The sequence below is a fragment of the Pseudopipra pipra genome, chromosome 6, assembly GCF_036250125.1.
Source record: "Pseudopipra pipra isolate bDixPip1 chromosome 6, bDixPip1.hap1, whole genome shotgun sequence".
NCBI lineage: Eukaryota > Metazoa > Chordata > Aves > Passeriformes > Pipridae > Pseudopipra > Pseudopipra pipra.
The window spans coordinates 55,218,038-55,228,572 of NC_087554.1; the positions used below are offsets into that span (position 1 = coordinate 55,218,038).

The 10,535-nt window shown below is 47.2% G+C and overlaps 1 protein-coding gene across 2 annotated transcripts; it reads right to left on the reverse strand.

The window, feature by feature from the left end:
- Positions 1-172: 172 nt before the first annotated feature.
- Positions 173-9,783, reverse strand: CKB (creatine kinase B). Of its 2 annotated transcripts, none has more exons than XM_064659276.1 (8): positions 9,649-9,783; positions 8,599-8,811; positions 7,315-7,469; positions 6,275-6,407; positions 5,185-5,356; positions 3,595-3,718; positions 2,704-2,893; positions 173-2,120 (listed from the first exon to the last, which is right to left on the reverse strand). In XM_064659276.1, exons 1-8 carry the CDS (start codon positions 9,770-9,772, stop codon positions 1,942-1,944), a joined length of 1,290 nt encoding a protein of 429 aa, XP_064515346.1. In that variant the 5' UTR covers positions 9,773-9,783; the 3' UTR covers positions 173-1,941. The 2 variants fall into 2 exon arrangements, with proteins under 2 accessions (XP_064515346.1, XP_064515347.1); XM_064659277.1 differs by lacking the exon at positions 8,599-8,811 and adding an exon at positions 7,951-8,138 and having other exon boundaries at positions 9,649-9,759.
- Positions 9,784-10,535: the final 752 nt, after the last annotated feature.

Consider the following 10,535-nt stretch of genomic DNA (forward strand, 5'->3'; position numbering starts at 1 on the left):
ATTAAAATAAGTGTTTTCTAGTTGGATTCAAGCATTAAAGACTGGCTTGTTGCTTTGACCACAATGTTTTAGCCAGCTACTGGTGCTGTCTCAGACTGCAGGGACTCAGGGGCTAAAAGGAGACAGATAGAGCAGCTCCCAAGGGCTAAGAACATAGGAGAAACAAGATGCATAGAGAGAGAAATGTTTTTATTAGTCCAGCTGATATAGCTAGAAAAAAATAGACAAGTTTTCAGGCATCTCCTTCCATTAGGTAATTGCTGTGAGTGCAGTAACGACGCCGTGTTGAGGAGAGGCACCACTAAATGAACACTCTCTGATTACAAGAAGCAAAACCAGCTATTTGCCAAGCGTCTGTGAACAGTGACATGAAGCACAGCATGGGGGAATCTAAAGAATATACAGAACCAACCGGTTGTCTCTTGCACCATTTTCTCTTCCCTGCTCTCACAAGCTTCGTACAGAAAAAACCCTGTGCTGATTAACTCAAACACAGGAACACCCAGCACAGAACAAAACTCTTACATGTGATCTCCTCTCCCCCACCCAGTTAAATTTGAAACACATAGAAAGCTGTATTAAAAGAAAAAAATCTGATCAGAGATGTTCACTCAGCCTTTTCTCACCAAAATTAAATTAGCTTTACCCCAGCTGGAGTCATCTCCTCAGCTAAGTGACAGCCTGCAATCACAGCCTTAGAAATATCACAGCCTTTACAAAAGAAAGCTTCAGTTATCTACACAAACCTATATAAAGCCACATGCCGTGGAGCTCTGCATCAACCTTTCATCATGCTCCCTCTATCAAAGCTGGATTTTAGCTGTGGGTAGAGCTGTTGAGCAGGTGCATCTGCATGAGCTGCAAAGCTGCTGTTCCTAAGGGTGTGATGCTCATAGTTATCAATACTTCTGGAAAATGTTGCTCTTATAGGTTAATAGTGTGATGCTTCCACGCTGCAAGCACACATGTACAGCCATTCTGAAGAACACACCCAGAGAACAGCCTGAGCTTGCAAGCCAGACCCAGTTTGGAAAAGAAAACTAACTTACCATGTTTTAATTGACTATACTGCTCATTTTTAATTCCATGGGACAACTGGTGCATGGGCCATCAAAAGCCAGCTGAAGAAACCAAATTATCTGGTATTTTCCCATAACTGGCAGCTATCAGCCCCCATCTCTTCCCTGGCTGAACTGAAATCACTTACAGAGAAGCATGGGTTTAATTAATTTAGATTTCACCTCACTCCTGAGCCTCAGAAGAGCCATTGGTTGTTTATACCACCTCTCTGCAGAGCCTGAGAATGAAGACAATCTTCTTCATACAAACTAGCTCAGGGTCAACAGTACTATGGGCTGAAGTCTGATCTCAAAGCACTGCTTAGTAGCCCCAGGAGGAGCCAATGGAGAACAGCAGCCCTCTGCACCCAGCCCTGTCTCCTCTCCCACACAGGAGTCAGCCTGGCTTGCTGCACTCAGGATAATAACAGTTTATAGTTGGCATGAGCAGATGCACAAGTCAAAGCCTTGGAGGTAGGGCATGTTTGCAGTGACTCATGTTTAACACTAGTTCTCAAATTTACAGCAACTACAATCAAGTTAAAGGTTCAACTTTTGCTTTAACATTTCAACTCAGGTGGTCTGCAGCAGCACAGCCAGGAAGATGTGCTTGCACACAAAACCAGCCCCTCTAGCATAACTACAAAAACCAAGTCACTTAAATCTCAAAGACATTCAGTTAACATATCTAAGACATCTCAGGCCAAACAATAGTTTATTTCATTTTGAGCAACATCTCAACCATCAAAAAAATAAACTCTAACACAGATGGATGGAAGACTTCTCTACAGTGTAACTAAGTGGGCTCTGACCCCAAGGGTTTGAATTGGAGTGACCTTTTATTATTCATCCAATAAGTTAGGAAGCATGAGAATAAAGTGCTTTATTTCTGAGCTGGCATGAGGTCATCAATGGACTGGCCTTTTTCAAGGCGTTTTTCCATTTCAATGAGCAGCTTCACACCATCCACCACCATCTGCACCAGCTCCACCTCAGAGAAGCCAAGACGATCAGCATTGGAGACATCAAACACTCCTCCAACAGCAGCTGTGTCCACACCACCTGCAGCAAGAGATTTAGTTAGAACACTGACCACAGCCAGAGCAGGTGAGTCTGCCTTTCTTCCCTCACCAGCTGGAGGTGGGGACACAGCAAGATGATTCTCTACAAGCTGCCACTGGTGTCTCCTCCTACGTGCAGGGAGATAAAACCACATGTGACTGCCAACATGAACCACAGACCTTGCCACTAGGCCAGGTCTTTTTTCTTTTGACTCATGAGCAAGGTAACCCACGGTCAGAAATAACTTCTGACAAGGAGATAGCTCCAGTGGGTAAACCTGGATTCCCATCCCTGCTTACAATGTGAACAGCTGTCACCAGGCCCATCTTATCTGGTGCTCAGAATGACACACAGGACATAACCAGAGAACCACACACAGCACAGTGTAAGCAGAGCTCTGGCATCCCCAACTCCTCTAATAAACAATTTAAAGACTTTTTTCTCTCCACGTGCTTTACAAAGGAACCTTTTGGATGGTCTGACAGGCAATGACAGTGTGAACAAGACACGGCTCTGGCTGTAGCCAGGCTTCTGATAGTGTCTTAGGGCACACCGACCTGGCCATCAGTGTATCAACTCTCACCTGTGCCTCGTTTCTGCAGCCGAAGCCTCTTGAGGACTTCTCCAAACTTGTCATTTTTCCCAAGGTGTGGCAGCTTGATGTGCACACCAGCACGGAGCCCTGTTCCAAGGTTGGATGGGCAGGTCAGGATGTAGCCCAAGTGTGGATTCCACATGAACTCGTAGTTTTTGGCCTTGAAGAGAGTTTCTATCTATAAATAGAAAGAATGGATGTTTAGAGATTGTTCTCTGCCTGAAGGATGTAGGACATCCATTAGTGCTCATTTACAGCTTCAGTCACCTAGCAACAGCCACAACACTTGGAACAGCTATTTCAGTCACATAAGCCCCCTCCATTTGGAAAAAAGGGCCACCAACAAGGAGCTTTTAAGGCCTTAATCTTGCTCCTAGGGGTGAGACAGGCTAAGTTTAAAAGCTACACTTCTTACATCACTATCTTCTGGAAAGTTTGATTTAGTACATGTCAAGCTGACACATCTCTTAGGATCAGGAAAGGGGCTGGTAAAGCTGAAGTTCATATCAAAACTAGGAGAGAACAGCATCCAGCCTAAAAACTTCAGTCCAGCTTTGCCCATCCTCATTCAAGTAATTTCTCCTCTCATGCAAGGTGTCTCAGAGCTTTAGAGAACTATGTGGAATTTCTTTAAAATACATTTTAGACATTTGGATAAGGGTGCCACCATATCAGAAATGTATTCTAGATTTCATAGCTGCAAGGCTTTTTACCAATATAGGTGTTTTGGAGCCCTCCCAGCTCAGGACCTCATCATGATGTTTCCAGAGATCCAGGCTATGAAACACAACCATGCAGAACTCGGGAGGGGGCTTGAAGAAGTTTGCATTTCAGCTCTAACTAGAGAACCACACAGCAGCTCAGGCAATATTGATTTACCTTTGTTAGCCCAGTACAGAAGCGCTGAAATACTTCCTTCATGTTGCCACCTTTTTGCATGGAAATAACTCTAAGGTGATCCTCCTCATTGATCCAAACAAGGAAGGTCTTGTTATCATTGTGCCTAGGGGACAAAGCAAACAAGTCGTTGTCTTCCCACCTCTCATTTTGAAGAGCACTAAATTGCTCATCACTGTAGCTTTTATTTCAAGAGGCTCACTTAATTGGTTCATCAAATAAATGGATCTTACTTCTTTTGTCTATGCAGTTAAGTATAGACCTGCTCTTCTCAAGAGGTAGTTTGAATTGGCCTTTATCTAAACGGGTCAAAGTAATAACATGGCATCAACCCCTAAAATCTGCTCAACCCCCTAGCTCACTTGTGGCCCCATTTTACAAATTTAAGCTATTTCATCTGCTCAGCAGTCTGCAAAAGGGTGACCAGTACAGACTCTGAGGCAGCCTTGTGTTATGGACATCACTATACCGTGTTGACCACGTACAACAGAGCTTTTTTTATCAGAATTGTCAGATTCTGTTAAATTGCATTTCTTATCTTATTTTCACTATTAATTTTTGATCAGAGCTTTTCAGAGATGCTGTAAAAACCTCTGAACAATGGTACTCTCTTGTCCCAGCTTGCAGCTGACAGCAAGTACTCTCTCCGATGATATTTATCATGCTGGTAATTTCTGAACTTATTAGGATCAAAAATTAGCTAGTACCCAAGGAAAGTTATTTATGCAGACAACACTAAGACATTACACTTCAAGTCTGTAGATTAGTCATGCTCAGATGACAGCGCTATCTGGTGCTGGCAATCTGCAGGTAGATGATGCAATCTTAAAGGTGACCTACAGAAACAACGCGTGCTTCCTCTGGGTTGTACTGAAACAGCTGCAGTAATAAGACTGGAGCATTCCTGGTGATGAAAACCTAGCCCTTAACTTACAAGGGAGCAAGCTAATTATGCTGCAGAAGCTCCTGAGATGCAGAGTTTTATGTAGGTGACCTACATCTAACAAGCAGAATCCTTCCATTCCATACCTCTGCATCAGTCAACTCCTGTCACCGAGTCTCTGGGGACAGGGGGAAATCTTATCACTAGTACAGGTAAAGTCATACTAGTCCAGCACCAGTGAGTTTCTGCAAGCAGAAGTCATGAGACTCCAAGGGAGTAACTATGCATCCAGGACCAACTCTGAGCTAAGACACTGCTATGGTTTGTACCACAAGTTACTCTCAGCTCCTGGACAAGAGCTAAATGTAGTGGTACATCTGCTCCATTAGAAGTGATCTACTTTTATAAGCTGATTCAATTTTCCTCTGGTGCTTCACTAACCTGGGCTGGATGGGCAGCCTCTGGTTCCAGGCTAGCCAAGCTGGCTTGTTCCTACCAGCATAATAATACTTGTCCAAATTCTGCTGGTTAAGCTGCAACTTTCCCCAGAGGACAACACAGAAGTTTCTCAATAGATTCAGTATTACAAGTTGAAGCTGCTGTTTAGTCCAACAGTACCAGTCACCACCAAAACTACAATTTTTTTTTGCAGGGATCTCATACAACTCCATTCTTCCAGACATACTCACCAGATGCCCCTGGCATCAGGCCAGTCTCGTGCCATCCCAGATGCCAACAGAAGAGGAGAAACTGGCTTGTCAAACAAGAAGTGGTCATCAATCAGCTGCTGCTGCTCTGCATCAGTCATGTTCCTCAGAGCATAGTACTTTCCCTTGAGATCACCGTCCAGACTACCCAGAGCTGAAAGAGAGAGGCACTTTCAGGATGGGACCAAAGGTGTTAAGACATTCCCAGCACTTTACAGACCACACACACAGTATGGCCATGTCTGATCTGCTGCGTTTGGTTCCTCCCTTGCTTTCATCTGCAACGGCAATGCCTTTGTGGCATTGCAGAACTTGAGGCAGTATCAGATGATGTGTCTGCACCTTCCAGGCTTATACAAGTAGCCTTTGTTCCCTTACATGCAGTATAGAATCCTTACTGCTGCAGAACTTACAAGTGGACTGCTTTCTTCCAAGGAGAACCAAGGTCATGAATATTACAAACAGTATTATTCTAGTCAAGGACTATTACCCTGCCCTTGAGAGGTTTTGGAACAACCACTCTCCCAGCGTCCAGAATATGCACCTTGAGCATATCATCATTCTTTTACCTAATGGCATTGGAAGGCAACAGAAACAACTTCCAGCTGAGGAGTTTCACTGAAAACTAAGACTTACTCTACTCAGCTGCAGATTTGCAGCAAGACTACACCTCTAAACAAGCTGAGCATTAATGAAAGTAAATTAAAAGCAGCCACAGAATACTGCACACCCATGACTCAAGCCCTGTAGTTGCCACATACCTGTTACATTTCAGGTTTGAGCTCTGACGAACCAACTTCTTTCACCACACACACAGACAGAAGCTTTTGAGATCAGCAAAGGTCAACTTAACGCAGCCCAACTTCCCTCTGACACGTGCTCTTGCTCTCAGCTACACACTGCAACGCTGAGGCAATGCTAATGCAATGAGCCTTTTCCAGGGAAGGCTTCATGTTCAGACCAAGTCTCCCAGGAGGTGGCTTTTGCCAACTGCCTCCATCTTCAAACTGCAAAGAACAGCTCTTGCACAAAGGACAGACATATTTCCCTGATGCACCTAGTTCTCACTTACCTTCAACAGAGAGCTTCTCAATAGCCCGCCTCTCTCCTCGACTACAGTGCGGGGGAAGACAGAATCCACGGATGCTTCTCCCAGTTCTGACACGGGAACTTAGCACATAATTGGGATCCAGGTCATCACCTCCCTATAAATTGGGAAATCAGTGAGTACAACCCTGTTACCAAGATACCTCCCCTAAATACACGTAGCTCCCATACATTTGAACGTGCACCTTACGCTTGAGGTATTGACACCTTGGTCTGTAAGACCGTGTCTTACTGCAGGACTATTTCCTTCAGCATTAGGTCAAGTATGTGTGACACAACCCTTGTTTAGAGGCCAAGGGTACAGCTACTAAGTAGTCCTAAAAGACAGGGATACCACCAGACCATCAGTTTTATGTCCATTTCAGACTACAATCTGGGCTTGTTACCCCTTCAGATCTGCAATCTACAAGTATCAACATGAGGCAGAACCTTCTTTGGTAGGTGTTTACTCTTGCAAACAAAACTTATTCATTACTGTTCTCCAAACTTTCTTATTTTCAGTATGACCTACAGCAAGCCCATCAACATGTCATCAGGAACTCCTAGAGTTTACAGTAACATCTGAAATCCATAAACCAGGCAGAAATCCTTACTCCTAGCCATAATATCTATTCGATAGTATGACACCATCAGCTGATATTTAAGATCCAAGATCAGATAGCAGGAAGTGTTTAATTTTTATGACAGGCCATGACTCCTAGGACAGTGTTGTTTAGGCTTGACTACTACAGCCCACGGTTCACGGAAATACATAAAGGTGTTTGGCACAACCTGTGCCACAGCAGCACCTGAGGCAAGCTCCTGCTGCATGCCAGCTGCCTGGTTCTACCCAGCCACTGACATCCTACAGCAGCAAACTCTTCAGTCTGACTGCATCAGACTCATAGCCCATGTGTCTGTGCTCCGTGGAAGTGAGGGGACAGAGCCTGAACAATCAGTTTAGGCAGCTGCCAACAACTTTACAGTCCTCGGACCAGTAACCTGTAATCGATCACAAGTTTATACCTGCAGGTTATCGGCATTCAGGTCGGTCTTGTGCTGATCGCTTGGTTTGTAGCCACCATGCCTGTCTTCAATAACTGGATCAAAGAGCTCCTTAAACACGTCATAGGATTCTTCATCACCAGCCACACATCCTACTGTCATTATGAAGGGATGGCCTGAAGTGGTAATAAAGTCAGAAGAGCTAAGTTTGGGTGACGTTTGGCTGTACTCCAGCGCAGCACTAACCAGGCAAGTTCTTTAGTGGCAAGTCTAGTCACTTAGAAATTCATTCTTACATAAAAACATTTGGAGAGACCCTACATTTTGCACTTCATCCAGTTAATCAAATGCAGTGCTATGGAAACCCATAGCTGTTGTCATTAAACCATGCTCCTTTGTCAAGCTTGGTTTAGGACAAATTTGCACAGCACATCTAATTTTACTAACTAATTTAGATCACTGGATAGAAGTCATGTCTAAACAATCATGCTTTGCTGTAAGCAAGCATGCTTCGCTTTTTTGCTCCTTCTGCTACAGAGCTACATTTCTGTAGTCTGCTCATAAATACCACCTCCACAAGATTAGTTTTAAGTCACCATATTCAAAAGCACCAGTTACTTCAGCTGGTTCACACGGAATATTCTCAACGCGTTTTACCAGGATTATCAACCCCAGTCTGAATGACATCATCCAGGGTGAAGCCACTGGGCGTGACTCTGTCTCTCAGTTTCGTGTATAAATCCAGGGTTAGAACTTTGGCCATGTGGTTGTTGTGGGTGCTCAGGTCCGGGTACTCCTCATCAGGAGGCAGTCTCTGATTATTTAGTTGGGCCATTTTGATATTGCTAGAGCAAAAATAAATACTGTAATGTTAACATGTAAACACATCTGCTCCCCCTTTTTCATAGAAGTGCTAGAGAACATCACATAACCAGTTTGGAATAAGAACAGACCAGGACAGCCAGGTAAGCCAACATTTCCCCCTCCCCTCCCTCCCTGGTTGCATTATAATTAGGATGTATTTGATTTGAGGTTTTTGGCGTTGTTTTTTTTTCCTTCAGATTTAAAGTATTTAGCAGAGTAGTTACATAATTGAAGTGTCTGGGAATTGATATGTCAGATCACAGCATGGAACATGGCTTGAAGGAGCACAGCCTCTTAATAAGGCCATGCCTTTAGCGCAGTCTCTCAATGCTTTGCAAGATTTGCCCCTCAGTAGCTCAAGAGTTTTGGGTGCCGTTGTCAAGAAGCACTTCCAGTCAGGAGGGAGAACAGATCATTATGCAGATCTAACGGTCCCATTACCTGGGTTGTCAACCCCAGTCTGGATGCAATCATCCAGGGTAAATCCACTGGGGGTCTGTTTATCTCTCAATTTCTTGTACAGGTCCGGGGTCAGCACCTTGGCCATGTGATTGTTGTGAGCTTTCAGGTCAGGGTACTCATCCTCAGGTTTGTACTTCATCTTCAGGAGGTTGTGGCTGTTTGAGAAGGGCATGGCTGACCCTACCGTAGTCACTAAGGGAGAAAGAGGGGAAGCCTATCACAGGGGGCTTGGTAGCCTCCGAACCGCCCGGGGGAACGCCAGGCACCCAGGCAAGGTCACCTTGGCTCGTGTTCCACCCGCGCCTTTCACACCTTTGCTGCTACACCGCTTTCCACAAGCGCCAGGAAGGAGGAAAAAAACAGAAGTTCTTCACCTCCACCAGCCTGGCCGCAGGGGCATGGGCTCTCCCGCCTCCCGGGTAAGGGGACGCCCCCAAGGTCGCTGGGAGCGGCCGCGGCAGCGCCGGGCAGACCCCGCGAGTGGCTGCGGGGCGGGGGGAGCGGCCGGGCGGCCGCGGGGCAGGGGTGGCTCGGCCCCGCCGGGACCCCGGTCCAGCGGCAGGTGAGCGGGGCGGCTCCGCTGCGCCCTCGGAGCGCGGCCGCGCCTCCTCCCAGCGCTGCCGGACCACAAGGTCCTGAGCAGCGGCAGCGCCCGCCGAGCAACGGCTGCTCCCCGGCCAGGGAGCGGAGGGGCGGGCGGCATCCGACAAGCCCTTACACAACAGACGGCTCCCTCGGGGGACCTGGACGGGGCGAGCATATGTAACTACCCTGCTAAATACCAGGTTAATCTGGTTTTAAAGCGGGGCCAGCCCAGTGAGCACCTGCGTCGCGCCCCGCGCCCCGGCTGCGCCCCTGCCCCGCGCCGTCCCCCGCTCCCCTCCTCAGCCGGACCGGCTCCACCCCACATAGCAGGGGAAAAAAAAAAAGACAAAAAAAAAAAAAAGGGAAAAAAAGAAAAAAAGGAAAAATACAAAAAAATTGAAATCCCTTGTCTTAAGGCTGCATAGCGGCTGCCCCGGTACTTACCGAGGGCTCCGCAGCTATAGCAAGGATGTCCGCGCTGCTCCGCGCCCCGTAACGCCCGAGCCGGAGTGGAGCCCCGATCCTGCCGTTGCGTCCCTTTTATATAGAGCGCTAACCGCCGCCCCATTGGCCGTTATTTATAGCCCATTCATTCCATTGGGCCGCGCACCGGAGGGCGGGGCCAACGCTCCGCTGCCGGCCGGTCCCGCGCCTGCCGCCATTTTGCTCGGCGTTGGGGAGGCCGCGCGGGGGCGGGGGGACCCCCTGGGGCCGCTCCGGCAGAGCCGAGGGAGCCGCGGCGCCTCCGCTGAGCGCTGATGTGTGGGCAGAATTCCACCTCGGTGCGCCATCGTGCACCAACAATGGCCCGTTGCCATGAATATTGGCTCTTCACACCTCGGTCGAGGATTCAGCCGCGGGTGTGATAACGTGCCATCCCAAAACTGAGGGTTATGTAATGTCAGCACTGGCCGTAACTGTCAGTAACTGCCCCTGAGGCGGGTGCGGATCTGGCGCCCAGCCCCCGGCAGCCCGGCTCTGCTGAGGGAGGACCTGCACCTCGCCTCCAGCACCTGCGAAGCCGTGGGCTCGTTTTACAGTTTAAAGTGAAAGGAAGTAGGGTGGTTGTGTAAAGCACAGCGAATCCTCTGCTTGTCATGTGCCAAAAAAAAAAAAAGAAGTCTTAAGCTTTTATTGGAGAGTGGGTGATTTCCTGCTAAAGATGGGCACAGGAACTCTGGGATCTGACCCATCTAAAGCTCACCTAAAATTCGCAAAAACAGTGACTTCCACTGGTCCCTTTGTGAGCCGGTTTGTCCCAAAGCCAAGATGCAGCTGAGAATCCTGATGTTTGCAGAAATAAATATATTAACAGTGTGAATGACTGGCTT

Coding starts and splice junctions, on each gene's coding strand:
- CKB (XM_064659276.1), bottom strand. CDS start 9,772: ATGGGGCGGCGGTTAGCGCTCTATATAAAAGGGACGCAACGGCAGGAT. Junction 5,357..6,274: donor TGAGAAGCTCTCTGTTGAAG/GTAAGTGAGAAC, acceptor TCTCTCTTTCAG/CTCTGGGTAGTCTGGACGGT. Junction 3,719..5,184: donor CCTGATGCCAGGGGCATCTG/GTGAGTATGTCT, acceptor TTTGTCCCCTAG/GCACAATGATAACAAGACCT.